At 39.4% G+C, this 22,042-nt stretch overlaps 1 protein-coding gene across 1 annotated transcript in view; it reads left to right on the forward strand.

Moving 5' to 3' along the window:
- Positions 1–560: 560 nt before the first annotated feature.
- The window catches only part of LOC139717214 (prestin-like), a 37,716-nt gene continuing 16,234 nt past the window's right edge, over positions 561–22,042 (forward strand). Inside the window, exons 1-5 of the mRNA XM_071628714.1 lie at positions 561–663; positions 14,600–14,932; positions 18,824–18,934; positions 20,222–20,478; positions 21,104–21,268. Of these exons, the coding sequence (XP_071484815.1) occupies positions 567–663; positions 14,600–14,932; positions 18,824–18,934; positions 20,222–20,478; positions 21,104–21,268 (963 nt within the window). The 5' untranslated portion in view covers positions 561–566. The remainder of the gene's footprint in view (positions 664–14,599; positions 14,933–18,823; positions 18,935–20,221; positions 20,479–21,103; positions 21,269–22,042) is intronic.

Below are 22,042 nucleotides of genomic sequence, written 5' to 3' on the forward strand. Positions count from 1 at the left end.
TAGGGCACCTGTGACATTGTTTTGAGCATCCATATAGGGAAAAAATGACAGCTGTTTGATTAATCACAGCAGTTGGAACTTCATCTCTTGAACCTCACTGTTGGAATCAGCGGTATGCCATCATTGCTCAAACATTCAGATGAATGAGGTTTACTTATAGACAGTAGAGGCGTGCACCCGTAGCAACATAGGCTATCACCTGTACCAACAATTCACGGCATACCAATAGGCATCTAAAAGGCTTTTGTGGCCATGGGAGGAAGACGTGATGGATGAGACATTTTTTTCATACAACATTATAAACATGGAATTTTCCTCTCCATGGCAATATATTCAACCAGAAGCTGAACCTCGTACAGTACTAGTATAATTCTTGGAAAACTACCGCTCGTGTTACAAACACACAGCTCTCACGCATACACACACACACACACACACACACACACACACACTAATACACACATCCAAGTCATTATTAATCTCCAGGATCTGCAGGAGGCAGAACAAACTGAAGACGAAGGAGAAGGCGGAGGAGGAAACGCAGGGAGAAGAGTTGTTAACATCAGATGTCCATTGATTATAGATGTCGTATAACTTGCATCATGCCCCTCGTACCTTTAGGATCTTTAAACTTCAATTTTCTTCCGAACAGGACATTTGGAGGTATGTACCTATTAAAAGGTGAAATGTGTCGATCCTTAAATTAGACGGTGTGGCCAATCTGTTGAGAATGAGAAGGGCGTTAAGTTGTCTTGAACACTTGGGTTTAGTGGCAACTTAACGCCCTTATCATTCTCAACAGACGTATAATAATATCATTTTGCTTCGCGCTCGAGCACTATACTATATATTCAGACAGGAATTCGATTCTTTGCATTCTCTCATCACTGCAAATTTATTTTATGAGAACAATGTGAGAATTAAAGTGACTTTCAGGATTTTGTGAATTTGTGTGATGTAGTCAGAATTTCAGTGTACGATTTGAGCTTAATGATAATTTTCATACTAAGCCTTAATTGGCTTTAAAACGTTCACACGGAATAAGAGATGCGTAATTTCTGAAAGTTACACTAGTGCGTTTGTCGTCACCTAAATTTTAAATAACTAATTGGTTGGTTGTCGATAAGCGGCAACATAAGACTTGAAATATTACATGTTTTTAGGGTTTTTACAAAATACTGTTGTTCTCAAATATTGTGTTGCTCGCAAAAACTTTCGTAATTTTGGGAGCGATGGCTCAAAGGCATAGATTTTCATACCGGAGAACTGTTGTATAATAGATCGCAGCTCAGCTCCTTTGATGTTTTATTCACCATTCTTCTTTGTTTCTGTCACCATCATCGTCATCATCATCACCATCATCACAGAGCGAATTTCCAGTGGTGAAAGGGTAAAGGGTGCTCTTAATCACCAACTCGCCGCCTTGCACTGTGTATGCGATGCATTAAAGACATAATTTACCATTTTCAGATGAAACAAAAATCCAGCAATATTAAATAGTGCTTTAAAATAGTGCTAAAATGTGAGTTAGGGATAGAAACAACCACTGTAAAAATTTGAATCCGTATTATCGATGTTAAGTATTGTTAAATACACAAAATGTGAACAATAGTTGTAATAAAAATGTTTCCAGACTAAACTGTCTACAGTTAAGGTTTAATGAGAAAAATACTGATATCTCCTTATATTTTAGGCTTTATTACAAAAATTGTATATGGTAGGATGTTTTGTGATATTAACAGACCTACATATAATGCATCAAATGTGATGTCTTGAAAAAATAAAATAAAATCACTGCTCCCAAAGGTAAACTGGACCCTTAATAGTCAGAGATGCGCAGAGATCTTCCCATTTTTCAACTTCCTCTAACTCTATAAAGATAGCTTGATACAATCAATCTAGACCTAATGTGTTCATGTACCTGAATGAAATACTGCTCGCAATTCTTGTCAAAGTTGATATTCTTTCTCGGGAGTTGCAAAAGAATATACCCTATCCTTGTCGGATCTTCTCAAAACTGATAGTCAAGACTCGTTTAGATTCGTTCTAATAACGAGTGTGTAGACCTATATGGCATTAACGTGGGTCGTTTTTATCCGAGATGTATAATGAGAAACAATATAGCCCCGCAATGAAATTACTATAGATAGCGAGGAGAATTCAAGAAATTACTATAAATAGCGAGGATAATATAAAATGATGATGCTGACCGCAATATGCCTGGTATTGAAAGAAAAGAAAATGAATTTATTGTCAAATTAAAGTTTAAAGGTTTCGTTTGTCGGCGCATATATGAATAAGTGACAAAATCCTCTCCATATTTTAAATCGAACAACAACAGCCTAATATTTCTGCAGTATTAGTTCACAGAATATGCTGTGGAATTACACCATATAAAGATTAACTTGTCACTTTGGTGCCCACGCTTATCCTCGGCGAGGGAGCAAAGCGACCGAGCGGGGGAAGGTGTGGCACGGTAGGGACTTTTTGCAAAAACACATACAAAAGTCGCGTTTATAGAGCATTTAAAAGCAAAGGGAATTAAACATAGTGAAAAAAATATCAGTGCGAAGTACTATGATTAACACAGGGGGGGGGGGGTACATTATTTTATGTGACGGTGTGAGATCCTCGGCGAGGGAGCAAAGCGACCGGGTTGGGGGGGGGGGGGGGGGGGGAGGGGGAAGGGTGTGGGAGGGGGATATCCCCCTCCCATGCACGGTATAGGGACTTTTTGTTTAAAAAAACAGTACAAAAGTCGCGTTTATAGAGCGTTTAAAAGCAAATTTCTAGGGAATTAAACATAGTGAAAAAAAATCAGTGCGAAGTACTATGATTAAAACATCCGGGGGTACATTATTTTTTGCTTCGAAGGGCCCATACGACTCTGGGCCCCATCATCACTATTGTGGCACTACAATTAAAATCAAATTCGATTGCATAGCCCGAAATATAAAGTTTTTCCCTTCCAAACTGAGTCTTTGGAAATCTTTACCCCTTCCCAACCCCTCTCAATTGGGAGGGGTCACAAAGGCCACTGTCATATACCACTTTTAATTGGAGAAGTATTAAGCCTATCAAAGCACACTGGGCTGCATGATTCCTGATCGAAAAAAAAAAGCACAAAACAAAACAGAAAGATGTGTAACATCCTGGATTAAATGGGCAGATTGTTTGTAATTCGAGAGCTTCTTCTTCTTCTTCTTCTTCTTCTTCTATAATCTTCAAAGGGCTATAAAATGCAGCCTATCACGGAGATGAATACAACTTGTGTGCACGATGAGAGGAGGGGTGTGGGCTTGATCACAAGATACGATTTTAAAGTGGGTCATTAAGAGTTCCTTGAACTGCTCAGATGAGACTGCACAAACTACAGAGTTTGGAAGTTTGTTCCACTCAGGTATGGATCTCTGGGCAAATGCAAATTTGTCGATGTTGCCCCTATAGGGCGGTATGTTTGGAAGCACATGTCGTGATTTTTCCTGGTTTTAGACGAGTTAATGGTAAAAAATGTATCTGGATGAATTGCAACAAGGTCGTTCATGATTCTGTACACCATAATTATAAAATAAGTCTGCTCACAGTACGTCTTGAAGATAGGCTGGGCCATTTCTACTTATTGATCATGCTGGTCACACTGCTCGTTCTTCTATAATCAGCTGTGACAAAGCGAGCTGCTTGGCGTTGAATCCTTTCCAGTTTTTGAATATCCGTGGCCATCATGTGGGTCCCAGACACTACAGCAATATACTAGTAGGTGAGGTCGTATAAGGGACTTATAAGCTGCCTCCCTGAATGACTGAGGGAAAAACCTTGTGTTGCGCCGGATGAAACCAAGCTGTTGATTAGCTTTCATGGAGATTGCTGAGATGAATGTGATGACCACTTGAAGTCATTAGATAGAGTGACACCAAGATGTATATCCGGGAGTCTGTGCTACTGCTGACTTCCCGGTATATAGGCATGCAGTCATCGGCGAAAAGTCTGGTTGTAGATGAGATTACTTCGGGCAGGTCATTAATGTTAGAGAAGAAAAAGTGTAGGACCCAAAACGGGACCCTGGGGAACACCTGAGGTGATGAAGGAAACCCTGGATGTGGCACCTTCTATGACTACAGACTGCTGACGGTTGGAGAGGAAGTCTTGTATCCACATAAGGTTTTGGTTTTGGATTCCATATTGTATGAGTTTGAATATAAGGCGTTTGTGTGGAACCTTGCCGAAGGCCTTTGAGATTTCCAGCATGATCATATCAACTTGCTTCTTCTTCCTGTATGAATTGGCGAGATCATCAGGAATGTTTCCTTCTGAATCCATGCTGACAGGAAGAAAGGATGGAGTAGGTGTCGAGATGTTTCATCACAGAACAATGTGTTCTAGTGTCTTACAGGGAATGCTGGGTAAGGGAATAGGTCTGTAATTTTTCACCTTTCTTGAAGACCGGAGCAGCATGGGCCTTCTTCCAATCCTTGGGTAGTTCGCCAGATTTTAGTGATTGGTTGTAGATATTGGAGAGAATAGGGCTGACTTCAGAGGCTACCTCTTCAGAAGGATGGCCGGGATGTTGTCGGGACCAGTTGATTTAATAGGATCAAATCCTCCGAGAGGATTTTTGTCAACACCGTTTGCATGAACAACTATTTCCTCAGTAGATGGATACTTGGAAGGAAGGATGTTAGGTAGGGGAGTGTCTGGTTCAGAAGTGAAGACTGATTCGAAGTGACTGGAGCCTTAGATGTTTGTCTTTTCTTGACTAGAGGATTTAGGACATCCTTTGTGGAAAAGTTGTTGAATACCAGTGGAGTCCTGCCTAAGCCTTTTAACGTATTGATAAAAGGCTTTGGGTTTTTCTCTCAAACTCATTACCTCATTTAGATATCTCCTCCTGGCAGAACGGAGAGATTTGTGAACTTGGGATCTTAGTTTCTTGAAGAGGCTCTGGACAGTCCTCCTGCATCTGGCTATTCATAGCTCGTTTGTACGCACGGTGTTTCTGTCTGATTTTACCTTTGATCTCTCGTGTGATGTAAGATATATGTTGAACCTGGTACTACTCATCTTACTAGGAATATGCTTTTCTTTCAGATAAAGCAATTTCGATTTTGGCTTCCCAGTTCTGATTAACAGCTGAGTATCAGGATGATTCTGAAGTACAACTTTATTCATCAGAGAAAGTTAATAATTCCGATCTAATCTTATCGAAGTCAGTGAGCATGTGCTTTCTGGTACTTGACTGATAGGCCTACTACATTGAAATCAACCTGAATAATGGAGCTTATTAAATACATTACATTTACATGGATGAATAATCAAAGAGTAATGAAAAAAAAAAGAAAAAGCAGAATGGAGAAAAGAAACATTATTCAAATAGAGGAAAATGCACTTCATCAATGATACCAAGAAATAATTGATGGATGAATGGAGCCACAAACCATCTACATATTAAACTCCTTATGCGGTGTTTTCTAAAAATCAACATCTTGCACGCTCCTGCGTGACTTTCGATCAAACGACAAAAAATGAAAGACAGGTGTCTATGCGCTCGCCTAGTGTAGTACCTCCTTGTTTGAACCAGGGAGGTGCCCTGTTTGAACTAAGCGCCCTGTGCCTTTAGTACACCGTGTGTACAATGCTGTGACTACTCAGTAGTTCATAACACACAACACACGTGGACCGCGATTTCATCAGAGTGGGATTTCGCCATAACATCGCGGGGTATAAACCGGGAAGCGCGTGCGACAACCCATGCTACACACTCCCACCTCGATACGACCACCAATCAAGATTATTGTACCGGTACGAGCTGCCAGTACTAGTGCAGGAGTGGAGGTCAAAGCTAAAGGGGCTATATATGCACGTACGTAGCTATACGTTCACGTGATTCTAGTAGTATTCTATACCTTAGATGCTGTTGTATTATAGAAACAGTTGTTGCGATGGGTGCTGGTATCATCTCTCAGTTGGTACTTTAGGACCACTAGTAACGTTAGTACCTGGTAGTGGTTGTAAAATGAACAAGTAAGGTTTGTTCAAATGCAAGCACGGATACCACAGCCAATGCGTGCTAGAAGCAGAGAACTGTGTGTAACCTGTTGTAAAGCAATACGCCATACTCTGCCAGCCAGTGACAGTCCTGGGGACCGTTTCATGAAACTTTTTGTCGGTGATTTACACCGACAAATGTTAAAAGCTACTGAAATCCTTGCGTCTGATTGGCTGATAGCAAATTTGTCGGTGAAAACCTCCGACGAACTCGTTGATGAAACGCCCCCCTACGAGCCCTAGTCCGACCACTGTATAATCCCGTCGTCTTGTGATCATACATCACATCACCGTACCTTGGACTACAGGAATGAATGGGCCCAGGCTGTGATTGACAACCGGATATAAACTCTACGAAGAAGGTAGGAATCTATTCTGGCGTGGTTGATTTTGTATGTGAAGCGTGGTCAAACAAGGAAGGCTTTGTGTTGGAATACTGCTAGAAAAGAACCTTGCTAGATCCTATGTGCTTCTTTTCAATTCAATTCAAATGATTCTTTTAGTCACTCAAATGGGAGAGCATAGACTAGAGAAAAGACGCCTAATCCAAAGGCTAACCACGCTCCATAAGATACTCCATGCAGAACTTTATCTACCACCAGGAGACTATCTTCAGAAGTAACCCCGTCGCGGGGCGCTGTAACCCTTTACGGTACGTATTTGTCCGTATGGGGTCGCTGCTGCGGTTACTTCAGAAGAAGAGTCTAAGAAGTAGAACACACAAGAAGCAGTTGTAACTTTCAGTGCTCATCAACACCATTCGCAGAATCCTTTTTCCCTGAAGCTGTGAAATTCTGGAATGATCTCCCCCAGCATACAGTGGACATCAAACGCAGCATGACTTTCAAATCTACATTTCAAAACTAATTCAAATTGTGTAATTACGGTAACTTTACTCCCGTCCACTCTTGTTGTAACCCAAGTTATACTTCCAGCTCTATTAATCGGTAGAGGACCTTTTGGAAGTGACTAACACAAAGGCAAGGCGCAAGGCACGATTTGTTTCGCGGAGACCCTAGCTAATGTCTGCGTCCGTGAGTGCGAGTGTGTTGTTGGACAAACACGTTGATTTGGGTGACTTTGCAGGACGTAACGGTTAACACGGAAGCTGCTTCTCCGTTGATCCCTTGCCCGAGCCCTGGCCCTGAGGCTCGAGGGTGTGCTGTCCGATCCTCCTCACTTCAGTTTGGGAAACCCACTCACAAGGGGGGCCCCTCCTTATAAGTAACCCGTCCCCCTTATAAGTAACCCCGTCCCCCTTATAAGTAACCCCCGGGGCACCCCTTATAAGGAGTCTCCACGCTTTTTTGCAATGCAACGCGAAAATGAAAGGACTGCGGCAATTCGCTTGATTATGTCCATAAAGCTTCACAAGTTTCCTAGTTACTCACGAAATTTGAGCAAAATCGGTTTGAGGCATCATATCTAAAATCATGGATTTAAATGCGATGTCAAACGACCCATGCGAATGCTGAATTGCGAGCGATTACTGGCGTGAGTGTCGCCAGGCGCGGCGGCGGCGCGGCAATGCTTGAGCGCAGACGTGGCGACTGAGTACGTACTCAGTCGCCACGTCTGCACTCAAGCATTGCCGCGCCGCCGCGCCTGGCGACACTCACGCCCGTAATCGCTCGCATTTCAGCATTCGCATGGGTCGTTTGACATCGCATTTAAATCCATGATTTTAGATATGATGCCTCAAACCGATTTTGCTCAAATTTCGTGAGTAACTAGGAAACTTGTGAAGCTTTATGGACATAATCAAGCGAATTGCCGCAGTCCTTTCATTTTCGCGTTGCATTGCAAAAAAGCGTGGAGACTCCTTATAAGGGGTGCCCCCGGGGTTACTTACAAGGGGGACGGGGTTACTTATAAGGGGGACGGGTTACTTATAAGGAGGGGCCCCCCTTGTGAGTGGGTTTCCCGAACTGACTTCCCTCGTAGCCCCCTCACACCTGGCTGGTTCCATGATCATGAGTCATTTGCTCATTCAACAATTGACTGAAAGATCAGTCTGTATCTTGTTGTCGGGGACATGTTCCGCGGAGACTACATCACATAAAAGTAAAAAAATGGTAAGATTCCTTCGCACAGACGGATTTTTATGCCTCTGCCATGAAGTGTCGCCGGAGGCATTATGTTTTAGGGTTGTTCGTCGGTCCGTAATCAATTTTGTGGACAGCGTAACTAAAAAACCATTAGAGGTATCCTAATGATCGAACTTGGTATGTACCAGTATGTATGAGTGGGCGAAGTTGCGCGTATCAACTTTTGCTCAAGGTCAAAGGTCAAAAGGTCAAGGTAAAATGCTCAAAATTTCACTATTTCCCCCATATCTATGCAATGCATGAAGGTATTTTCTTGAAACTTGGTGTATACATGTACTACCAAATAAAGATTCTCCAGAGAGAGCTTTGGGTCGTGAGGTCAAAGGTCAAAGGTCAAGTGAAAATGTTAAACTTTTTTCTCCAATCTCACAAATGGTTCAAGGTATCTTCATGGAACTTAGTACATATGCATGTACACATGTACTGACAGCAGTGATTATCTAGGGAATTTAGGGGTCATGGGTCAACGGTCAGGGTCAACTCCTCAAAATTTCACTATTTCCTTCTTATCTATGCAATGCCTGCAGGATTTTTCTTGAAACTTAGTGCATGCATGTATTACCCAACAGAGATTCTCTTTAAAGTTTCTTGCCAAAAGGTCAAAGGTCAAAAGGTTAAAGGTAAAGTGAAAGGGCTATTAAAGTTTCACTTCTTCCTTAAACTTATAAAAGGGTCAAAAGTTAAGTAAAAGTCCTCAAATCCCCAAATACCGGCACTCTTGCACTCTTAGACAATATAAATACCGGTAGCCATTCATCCAATTCAACCTAGTTCAAGGAAAGTGAACATGCAACACATTTGTTACAAACTTGCCATTTTAATAGTTTGTTTATTATGTGAAAATGTCATCACACATTGTCAGGACATTGTACTATAGACCTATTACTGTAGGAGAACCATGCATTATGGCAGAGGCATACCAGTCGCCATAGCAACATTTCTAGTTCTGTCTAATTCAACAATTGCTCCCATGAAATATCTGCATGCTATATAAAGCCAGACATAAATTCTACCCACAAACCAGGGAAGTACACAAACAAATCATCTTCTGCTGTCGTATAAAAACGCTTATCCTAATCCTCACGTCAAACTACCGGTAAACCTAAAAGTAAAACCTTGTCACAACCTAACTACATATTGTATAGTATATACATGTAACACAACCCTGTCGGTGTATAGAAGTCGCGACAGGGCTGTACCAGTCAAGATCTGAAAGATCACCACATTCTGTCCACCAATATGAATTTTTAATTCATCACATTATGTTTGTTATTTGGACCTATGTATTCACCATCTTGATCAGTTTAATCTTGCATGGGTGTCTGTTATCGATATTGACATTCACAACTTACAACTTAGCATAAACAAGTATCTATACTGTACTCGTAAGTTAGTGGGCTAAGGTCAGACGTGGTGCTTTGCACGACATCTGGTCGTACTAATCACAACCCTAACCCTAAGTCCTTTAAGAAAATAAGACTGGAGCAATTGCGATCGATTGTGAGCAGCCGCATTCTGGCAATAGCACCTGTCTGTAGTACTGGCCTGGCACAGGTGACAGAGACAATCACTAAATTCCAGTAGACATCTTTTACTAGTGTAGTGCTCTTTCAGCATAACATACCCTGGATAACATATCTTTGAAGTGGGTGTAAAGCCAAACCAAACTTATTTGCCCCTTGGTGTCATCGTAACATGAACTTACATAACTCTTTGGAAAGATGAAATTATTGATCCATTCAAAGAGGTGCAGCCAAGTTTAATGGATCATTTCATCTTTCACCTCGTGAAATATTCTGTCCATTGTACTCATAAGCAGTCACTATTTGTGTACTGTCCTTGAGTTTGCATCTCCACAGCTACTGTAAAAGTGGAAATTTTCGCGGTGTTGAAATTTTCGCGGATTTTGCGCAACCAGAAGCTAGCGCGAAAATAAAAGCACGCGAATATTTTTGCGTGCCATATGTTCCCGTAGCTGATGTCTTGATTTCGCGAAATTAAAAACACGCGAAACTCTTCTTACCTGGCCAAGCGCAAAAAATTAGTCACACGAAAATATCCACTTTTACAGTACATTGCATTGGTGGGCAACTTCAATGCAACCCCACATTAAGCAGTACATACATGTACATGTACCTATCACAAAGGAAGCCAGTTTTAATTATGTGTCAAAGTTGAGGTAAAGCAATCAGTTCATTTGTCACAAGAAAAAGCGGATGTGAACAATTAAATTTGGTTGGAAGTTGAACTGATACAATATGACAAGTACTTTAAGTTTATTTTTAACACATAATGTACCCTCATAATATTTGATGATGCGACACCTTGGGCTTCTGAATGTCACTTTTTCACACCCAGTGAAGCCACAAAAGACAGAAAAGTTAGTAGGAAAAAGAGAATTCAATGAAATGCTGAGGACTGTAGTTTGTCATGTACACCATCCATGCAATTTGCTCCACTGCCTTAATCTATTATGTCAATTATGAAAACATAGAAGTATTCTGAGCAAGACGGCGTTGCCAATTCATTGAGTAAGAGAGTTTGACCTGTTCATACAATTCAATGTAGTACTTTAATAGCAGAAGCTGGAAAAAACACTGTGCTTACTGTGTGATATCTACTGTATAGGCTATTGGATTGGTAAAGTAGTGCTGAAAGATGGGAGAGGGAGGGGCCTGTGGTTCAGTATATGCTTGTTAAGAAATCAAAATCATTTTAAAGGTTTTGTATAGTTTTGGTTGAGACTTGACTTCAGGTTTTTATCTTTTTTTTTTTTTTTTTGGTGATATAGTGAGAAACCTCTTATGAAATATGAAAGAGCATGTAATTCCATTAGGATTTCAATGTTTATTTGATGAAAACTGGTTTTGAAATGGCTGAGATATCCAAAACAGAGTGATCTTAATAAAGTGTGGGACCCACCTTTTATTTCGATTGTTTTGTTTTACTTTGTTTTTGGATGTTTCAGCTATTCCAAACCCTATTTTCATCAAATAAACTTTGAATTCCTCTGAAAATAGTATGCTCTGTACTATAATATGTTTTCTTGGTATCTCGCAAAAAAGTTACAGCCCAATTTTCATCTCCACCAATACTTTACCATCCCTTTAAGCATCAGAAGTAAACATTGATTGCTTGTCTTACCCCTTATAGCGGTCAAATGATTGAAATTGGTAAGTGGTTCTGGTTTCTCTTGTAATACTGTTATCACTTTGATCAATAGACACAGAACTTAGGACTTCGTGGATTTTTATGCCCCTCCAGCATAGTGGTGACAATGACGGGTCCGTGTCTGGTGTAACAAATGAAGGGCAAATGCAGACATATTGATGGTAGAGTAGTACATCTACAGTATAGGTAAATCAAATGATGAAACACTTTCTTGGGTTATAGGGATCTAAGGATTCTGTTGTGTGACTCTAGACTGCAGTATTGTTGCGGTGGTCTAATAGTGTCTTATAGTACATTGTAACAGCATCTTTGCCTGTTTAGTGGGTCTTTGATACAACCGTATGGGATCAAGACAAAGACATGTACTATGGCAATGCGTACAAGGTACATTGAAACTGTGGCAGAAAGGCAGAGCTATCTTGTCTTTCTGTGGCTTCCTTGCAGACACAACCGAGAAATATCACTCAAGTAAATGTTCAATCAAAAAGATTGATCTGAATTTGTACCTGAAACATGGCTTCATTTTTTAAAAACAAAATTGTTTAACTCAATTGCATCTCTTGATGAGAAGTCAGAAGAGAGTAAACATTTCTTAAGGGAAGATCTGGGCCCCATTTCATAAAAGATGTTAGAATGACAACCCTTGCTGGAATGACAACTTCCCACAGCAAACAGCCAATCAGGAAGCTGTATTCTTGTCGTTACTGTGACAATTATCATTCCAGCAAAGAGTTTTCATGAAATCAACTCTTTATGAAATGGGGCCAAGATGTACAATTTTTGTATCTTGTTTGTTTCCAAAATAACCAAGTAGTCAGTGGTTGTAACATATATGATAAGCAATGTTTTCAATCATACACCTCCAATTGTGGCAAAAGGATCCCGGACGTCCGGTAGTGAAATGGTCAGTGTGTATGTACAGTTTGTACACTGATGGCATGATAGTCACAAGTTCCTTGTCACAAGATTTTGTCTTCCTTCCCTATGCCAGGATACACATTCTGTGTACTGCATACACAGTTGCCTACATTGTACCTACAATTGTATACAGTGTATGTAGCCAAAGGTCAACTTTAGCCTTAGACAAAACAAATGATATTAAGTCGATTTACCTTGTACTAGTCAAATGTGTGATAGACCATTCAGCACATCCCCTCTGTGGTCATTGGGCAGAGGGGAATGTTTATGAGATTACTTCACCCAGATGTTTGTTTCTAGTGTGGATGCAACTAGTATTGTGATGGGGGGGGGGGGGGGGGGGCTGCTGTTGATTATCATTCCTGAGAGGGTACAGGGGTAAAACGTGTATGTGGGGGGGGGGGGGGGGGGGGGAGGTGGAAATTTGGGCTACAGAATAAATTATGGTAGGGATAAGAACACAAATTAATCGGTTATTAGATGATATGATATACACGATTACACTTCAAGACATCTAAAGCTACACCTCAGTCACAAACATTTTGAGCTACCAGTACCAAGTAGACTACAGTATGTACATCCTACATTTCACTGTAGTTGCCTAAAATGTTTTGTAACCAACCCCTGTAATGTGTACCCCTCGGGGAAGAAAGAAAACATTGTTACAGTGTTCTAATCACACAAATTTTGTTTTCATTCTTTTTTTTTTCGAAAAAACAGCAATATATTCATCTTTCAGTAAATTTTAGTTATCCTATCCCTAACTAATGCCATCTGCTCAGAAAAACCCCCCCAAAACAACAACCAACAAACAAACATGCCCTGCCTAACAGTGCTTGATACATGTACATACACCTTGTAAGAGCCTAATTTATCTCCATAAAATGAAATGCTTGAAGTCTATATCCCTTGCCTGCATGGATTATTCCTCAAAACCTCTTCAAGGCAGCATGATTTATTGCCAAGGCTAGAGGGCCCCTTATGCCGTGTCAGTATAAACATTAACAGTTTCTATGGCGACCACTTCTAGCCAACCTCTCCCAACATTGTGGATACCACTCATGGAGCTGTCTATTTTATTATGGATTCTTATAGATTTTCAGGTATTGTAAGAAACCTAGGTATATTGTAAAAAAAGTGTGCAAGTTGATGCTTTTTTATTCAAGATGAGTCACCAACTTTGTGAAGAACAAGATTAGACACGTATACAATTCACTTTTTTATTGTGATACTAAATGTAGCAACATTAAAGATTACAATGATTGAACTTTCCATGCTCACAAAAAAAAAATAGAGTGAACATATATAACTTCAGTTTTTTGTTTTGTGTGTGTGTGTGTGTGTGTGTGTGTGTGTGTGTGTGTGTGTGTGCGTGCAAATTGCAATTGGCTTTGGAGTCTAGTTCACGAACATATAACTGTTGTTACGATGTCACAATACTGAACTGACTAACTGCACATTTGACATGTGCCTGCTGGCTGTGTGAGTGGGCGCCAAGTGACAAATGACTTATGTTTTTGTTTTTTTTTTCTGAGGCGAGTGCAAAATGTCACACAAATTTGATGAGAAATTAAGAAAATCTTACCTTGTTATGCAATTATTCTGGCAATGTTATTTGCCATATTTGGTACTATTGCCTTGCAACTTTCACCCAGATATTGACTACCATTTTCCCGAGTTTTTTAGCTTGATACTTTCTGCCTTTAAAACAATGCTGAACTTTTGATCAACTCGTTTTTCGTTATCAATCAAGAAAGGTAGGGCCTCAATACTTGGCATCTCCATGTGGATGCCCCAACTTTCTGGAAAAGTTAGCTTTCCTGAGCGATTAAATCACATGTCACCTGTAGCCTTTGTCAGATGGAGATATAAGAAAGACGGAAAGGTTATGAGCTGATTCACTAGAGCTGCAAGCTTGTTTTCTCAACCAGTTTGAAGTACTTCATCTGCCTGTGTCAAGCCAGTTTGCACTCCTGTACGGTCCTCGTTCAAAGCTCTCCAGATGCCGACCTGAAAACACTTCATGTCGTTTCTTTGACTCCCTAAAATTTTGTGTTAACCTAGACCATACCACATGTTGTGGTTCAGGAACTAACCTTTGTTAGAGAGCAGATGAGAGAAGATTGGATCAGTGCAATGTTACTGAAGAATCAAGAGCCTTTCTTGTCGCGTTTTTAACAGTTTGTAGACAACGGCATGGATTTGTGAACTTTTACTCCTTCTCAGAACTGGGGAAGAGTACTTACAATTGCTCGTAACGGGATCTGGAGCTTTAACATTTATTGTGTGATTGCCTTCTTAGTTACCCCCTAACTCTAGTGTCACTTATTCTGAACACCAATATACCATGTCATTGTCAGATAAAGAGATGGCCGCCTTTGAGGAGGTGAGGGACATGGATGCCGACTTGCACTCGGAGCTACGCAAGCGGCGGAATGTCTACGTCTCGCGACCTGCGTACACGGAGCAGTCGTTCCAGCACGAACATGAAGAAACCATCAAGGAGCAGGTGAACATTGCCACCCGGGTGAGGAGAGGATGTGGGAAGATGTCCCTGTCATGCAACACAGTGAAAAAGTTCTTCATTTCCGTGGTTCCCATCTTGAGCTGGCTGCCAGAGTACGACCTAAAGGGCTGGCTGCTGTCAGACATTATCTCTGGTACAACAGTTGGTATCTTCAGGATACCCCTTGGTGAGTACTCCCAGACAGTCTTACTTAACTATCATATGCCATACATGGTGAACAACAGGATTGTTACCAACTTCAAATGTAGAAACCCACATCCTTCAAAGTGTCATGACCACATTGTAAAACCATTTTGATATCATAAATTTCACAAGAGCCAAGATTTGCAAAATCAAAATACATGTCTACACTTAATACTTTGAATGCCAATACAACAGCAATTCTTTAAGATTTCATACTGCGAAAAAAAGTTGTGGGCTCTAATTCGCAAAGATTTTATGCTGCGAACATTTCTCGCCTTACAGTAGATGCTGTTGCAGCTTACAATATATCCACAACTTTTGAAGAGAAATAGCCATCTGTATCTTTAACTATCAATAAACTCTGTGGTGCTCATCAACTCATAGGAGTTATGATCTTTTAGCTGTGAATCAAAACCAGTCAAAACAATACATACTTCATTAAATGCAGATGAAATTACACTAGAAAATGTGTATGTTCATTGGTCTGCTGGCTGTGACACCAGAAGCCAGTATTTTTTTGTAGTTGTGACACCTGATGCAAATTCCTGGTGCCATCATAAAAACACAAAAACATCAGAGAAATCTCCTTGAAACTCATTGATGGACTACTGTTGTTTTAATTCATTACAGCCAAAGTGTTGAGCTACACATTGCCATGTTGCCACATTGGGCTTTGCTATCCATTGATTAATCTGTTTTGATATTTTACAATGTGCAATGTATGTATCTTCCCAGCCCAGAGCCCAAGGCCATCAAAGTAGATCACTTTGCAGATTTGATACATTGTGGATTTATCTCATTACAGTTTGGAAGACATAAGCCCATAATTTAACATATGATGGATGCTTTATTGAAAAGAGTTCCATGGACTTTCGGAGTGGTTGTTGATCAAAAAAGGATTTCAGTATCACATCAAGATAGGAAGGTCATACCTTCCCTTGTTTGATGTACAACACTGTCCTCAAACCATTCTGATTAGATATGTAGATTGCTCTCTATTAATGTGAATTTGTTACATGGCGTGGTGGGAGATAATAGGAAATTAATGCTTGAGTATTTACTTTTATTCTACTGATGAATATTAATAGTATTTTCGTCGAGCCCACCGGAGGTGAGGGGAGACTAAGGGATCGCCTGCGGCGTCCGTCCGTCGTCTGTCCGTAACGCTACAAAAACTTCAATAACTCTTTACTCTGGGCTTCAATTGCCATCAACCTTCGAGGGAAGAGGGGTCATACAAAGTTTCACATTTTACCATAGGTATATGAAGGTCACCTCAAGGACAAAGCTCACAGGCAGGGGTCAATGAACTTTAGGGCCCAATGTTAAGTTTTTATGGCACATTTCTATTATGGGTCATAACTTTTGATCTATAACTCCATTTGTGGTCAAACTTGGATGGTATACATTATGTCCCTTGGGGAGTGGATGGTCACCACAAAGTCAAAGGTCACAAGCAGGGGTCAACGAACTTGTAGAGCCCAATGTTAAGATTTTATGGTGCGTTTCTATTATGGGTCATAACTTTTGATCCATAACTCCATTTGTGACTAAACTTGGATGGTAGATGTTCCTTGGGGAGTGGATGGTCACCACAAGGTCAGTGGTCACAAGCATGGGTCAACAAACTTTTAGAGCCCAATGTTAAGTTTTTATGGCGCGTTTCTATTATGGGTCGTAACTTTTGTTCCATAGTTCTGTTTGTGACCAAACTTGGATGATAGATGTCCCTTGGGGGGTGGATGGTCGCCACAAGGTCAAAGGTCACAGGCAGGGGTCAGTGAACTTTAAGGGCCCAATGTTAAGTTTTTATGGCACGTTTCTTTTTTGCCATAAATTTTTACCCTTTTCATATCTCTTTTTTTTTAAGGGCGAGACACATATGGCACTTGTCTTGTTTATGTACAATGGACTCCTCTTATAATGAAGTCCTCGGGTACGGCAGTTTTCCTTCGATATATCGAAATTTCGTTATAACCGAACAAATAAACAATAAAAATACATGGTGTGGATCATGTTGCATCCTGAATTTTTACTTTGTTGTAACAGGAATTTCATTATAATCATGTTTATTATAATTGGAGTGCACTGTAATAATTTGCTGATATTAGTGAGGGCTGCTTTATTGTGAAACAGAACTTATTAGTGTGAAGGTCAACTAAATATTATCTGACGTATATGTCTTGCTTTTCCATGATTTTCTTTCTTTCTGCTTATTCAACTTTTGATGTAAGATCTTATGGGTAATAGGGAATGACTCTGCAGAATCCAAGTATGTGTTGTATCAGTGAAAGGTAGTGTCATGGCATACGCTAGCAGCTTGAATTGTGGGAGTGTCTTGTGTGGCATTGGATATTTACATTCTGTACTCTTCTATTTTCCCCACTTGAGGATGATGACAGGATTAAAATTTGGGAGGACAGTGATAATAATGAAAACTATATTCCTGTAGTTAGTAATATTGATAGTAATGATGATAATGATGATAGTAATATTGATAGTAATAATAATAATAATAAAAGTAATAATGATAATGATAATAATGCTAGTTATCATTTTTGTAATTGTTATTTTTTATCATTATCATTATAAACATTGCTACTGATGTCAATATCACAATATGTATCATTTAGCACATACAAGTGTACGTACGGTATGCCATATATGAATGCTATCAAAACATCCTGCAGGGCGATTTAGGACAATCGGCAATCCTACGGTATATATGTCCACGTGGTAAGATGATAGTACGGTTGTATCAATGAGAAAATGATTAAGGACTCTACCAGCACTTTTTCTGTCATCTTGGGCATAACTGCACTCCTATTACTTGCTTTGGAGTTCATAAATTGTATAGGCATGCTAACAATGCACGGATCAACGATGAAAATTGTATCCGTACCAAGTCTCTCGATGCTTCTGTATCACTTGTGCTGGTATGGCAGATAGAAGAATGTAAGAACACTACGCAAAGATTGTGCTTCTTAAAGAGGAGTGAATGCCATAGGTCATCATGATTTGATCGAGAATGACTGAGCAAAATCAAGAATAGGCATCCTTGTTCAAAGAAAGAAAATTTGTATGCTGTTGGAGAAACATGTTGTTAAATTGCTCGATGACTTTCAAGCATGATAAGGTGATTATAGAATGCAAGCTCAAAACAAACATGATCTACAAAATGCAGTAACAATAAAGAAATTGGTACTGGGCAAACATACAGAGAACACGCAGATCTAAAGGTTCTCGCTGTGAAGCACAAAGTCCAAGTTTTCTTCTACATCTGTACCTTCAGCATTTTGCACTGTTGTATCGACAAAGTTTGACAAAGTTGCTAATTGCAGTCATTCTTGGACCTTAGATTCAATGAATGTAGTAATTGATGCCCTCTTGACATGTACACACATTGAATAAATTTGAATAGATCAGAAATGAAATAATGATGACATTGTAAATAATAAGTCAAATTATTCAGATGTGGGCAACCAAAGTAGAGAATAGATAATGTTTTCAGAATAAAAGATTTTAAGGGTTCACAAATCAATGTGTAGGGTTTAAAATAATTATTCTCTAATCTGCAATCGATCAATGTTAACAACACTTTATATCCTTAGATGGTAATTGTGAATATTATATAAAGATATTGAGTGATGTTGCACATTACACTGAATATGTAAGTTGGTTGTGTGCCATGATAGTGTAGATAATGCAGTTTTGATAAAATACTGTCCTCTTTGATATCAATTCATACTGTGTGGCAAACTATGATCTAAGCTCACAATTGATTAATATTCTCAGAGTGTGACATAGATAAGATGATGAGAGAGGGAGAGCAATCAAAATCATTACTTTTTGTTCTTTTCTCTGTTGAATGTAGGTATGGCCCATGCTATCTTGGCAGACTTGAGTCCAATTTATGGCCTGTATACCTCCTTCTTCCCAGCACTGGTCTATGCAATATTTGGAACAAGCAGACAACTCAACATTGGTGAGACATTAATACAGTGTATCAGAAGAACAGAACTGAAGTACTCTAGTCATTGTGTCAGCATGTATCATGCAGATAAATGAAGTTTCTTGTAATTTTCAGATAGCACACGAGATAACAACTTTACTTTGCTGTGGTATGACTTGATTTCCAACTGGTAAAAGATCATTGGAATGATGATACAATATGCAAATGTGTAACAAGATATATATATTTTTTTACCTCCTTCCTCCTGCCTGGTTACCAAACTTGGAAAATGATTCATTAATGTGTGATTGACTAAGGTCAAGTTAATTTATGATACTCGTTAAATCATGTTGGTATTTTATGTAAGAGATAGAGAATGGTATACTGACCTTGACAGTGGTGTAATATTGTACAAAGCTTTATTTTATCATCCAGATATAATTCCACCCAGTAGGATATTAACATGTATTCAACTCTAGTGGTATTTTTGTTAGTCTGTTTTGTTTACCATTTAAGGTCCTGTTTACCTTTGGGAGCAGTGATTTAAAAAATATCCAAGATATCACTTCTGATGCATATATGTGTACAGTGTAAGTCAGTTGTATCACAAAACATCCTACTGTATAAAATTTTGCAGTGAAGCCTAAAATATAAAGAGATATCACTATTTTTTCTTGTTAAACCATTACTGAAGATGGTTTAATAGTCAGGAACCATTATTGTTATTATTATTATTGTTCACATTTTGTATATCTAACAATACTTAACACTGATTATACCAGTTCAAATTTTTACATTGGTTGTTTCCATCCCTAACTCTTATTCTAGAATTATTTTGAAGAACTTGTGAAATACTGGGTTTTTGTTTCATATGCAAATGGTAAATTATGTCTTTAAGTTTTAGATTTAGGACAAATATCCCCACTATTGTCATGAATGAATGCGTAATTTCACAGTGGTTGAGCTGTATAATACATTATCTCTAACATGAGGTTTTAATCGATGTCGGACTTTTTGATTTCATGGAGGTATGGTGGAGATATCTTCGTAGCTCTGCACTCTTGAAAAGCTATATGTGATAGACAATTTATGGAATACAAGCACAATATGGCAAAATGACAGAGAGTAAAATTCAGTTTCAAAATGATAATACATTGTACTACAAGGAATTTAGATAGTTATCAACTATAATGAGTATATTATGGAATCATCTGTTAGAAATGAACTGTATTAGAACACAATGCGTATTTCATTAAAAAACTCCATTTAGGGATAATCATGTTATTTGTTGATTTTGATCCATGTTATCACAACTCTCAGGCACGTTTGCTGTAGTGAGTATCATGGCTGGTACAGCAATAGACAAAGTCATGGACGAGAGGATGAAGGAATTGAGCCAGTCGTCTGTCGGCCCCACAGTCCCTCCAGTAGGGGGCCCTACAGAGGCCAGTGTGACCTACGGGTCCTCCAGTCCCCCCGGTAGTGGAGGAGGCCTGGTCTCATTCACTCCAGCAGAGGAGATGCTGGAGCGGGCCAAGATAGGAGCTCTCCTAGCCATGATGGTTGGCTTGATACAGGTGGGTGACCACGTTACCAACTTCTGTAAAGCAAGATATTTTTTGTGGCATGAAAATTTTTCGCATATTGGAGCCGACGGCCTTCTTTCATGGCTTGAAATTTTTCGCGATTTGCCACTGGCATTCAGTACATAAAGTGCAGACAAGAACTTTTGTGTGCATTTCAATTTTGCAGATCTTGGCTGTTTCAACATTCTTGAAATTAACATGCATGCGAATATTTCTTGTTTTACAATATCTCTTCTCAGATTTTCTGCAGAAAATTAAGATCAGGCACGAAATAAGATCAACAAAGATATGCTTACAATAGATGTTCTCATTGTTTTTTGACTGTGAAAGTCAGCTGTCATTATTGCAGAAAGCAAGAATGCTTGTCAAGGAGAGGCGTACCTATTCACTGGTAGAGGAACCGGGTAGAATTTCATGGTCAAATAACTTTGTAGAAATATGAAGTCATTTTGTCAGTAAAATGCCTTCTGGGTCAGAGCAACTATTGTATGTTGTAGATGTGTTTTGTAAATGTATGACAAAAAAACCCTTGAATTACAGGGAAGATCCGTAATCTGATTCATTAAAATGCAAATTTGAAGTGTTTCATCGTCTTGATTGCCATCTTTCCCCACAGCTGACCATGGGTATATTCAGACTTGGCTTTGTCACATGTTACCTCGCTGAGCCCCTGGTCCGTGGCTTTACCTCAGGTGCCGCCTTCCATGTCTTCACAAGTCAGTTCAACAAACTCTTTGGAGTTCCCGTCCCACGCTACTCAGGCCCATTTGCTCTTCCAAAGGTACGGAGTCATCAATTACAAACTAATGCAAAATGACATCAAGGGTTTGCTGTACATAGCTGTGCTTTAATGGCTTACATTGTTTACATGTAGAAAAAAGATGCAGTCCCTCACTTCTCAACCCCATTAGATATGATGAAGTGATGGAATAATGAATAACTGTACAAAGAAATATAATCTACACTCTGTCAAGCATTGTTATGTAATGCTCTGCTTGCTTGTGACTATCAGCACAAGTGGTAGAATAATACAGACTATTTTTTCATCGTAATGTGCACTCTGAGCACCGGAACACACAGGATTGATAATGTTATCTTCATGGTCTTACTGGTCGTTGATAAAACCTAGCTATCCTTGAGGTCATGCATTGTTTCATGTGTTCTCTTTGCTCTGAGGAAAAACCACAAAATATTTACAGTTCTGAATAATTGCTCACTTTCAGATTTTGTTTTTCCTCATTACAAGGCCATGCCGAAGAAGGGAGTATGATGATGAATAAGTATAGACCAAAAAGAGGGAATGGCCCAGAAAAGTGAACGGAGTGAATTTTTGAAACTGTCAAAAACAAGCGTGACTGTATAATCATTACAATACAAACAGTGCTGTTTGTATTTCATCATACACTCGAAGATAATCTCCATCATTTTCAGGATTTTATGATACAAGATGATATTCACGACTCTTTGAAGTCAGTTATATTGAATCTGAGAAAAAAAAAAACGTATATGTGTTTGTGTACGTACAGTACTGTATGTATGTGTGTTTGCATATATA

The sequence above is a fragment of the Diadema antillarum genome, unplaced genomic scaffold (genome assembly GCF_040938485.1).
Source record: "Diadema antillarum isolate AM-2024a unplaced genomic scaffold, OU_Dant_1.0 scf00000072, whole genome shotgun sequence".
In the NCBI taxonomy this organism is placed as follows: Eukaryota; Metazoa; Echinodermata; class Echinoidea; order Diadematoida; family Diadematidae; genus Diadema; species Diadema antillarum.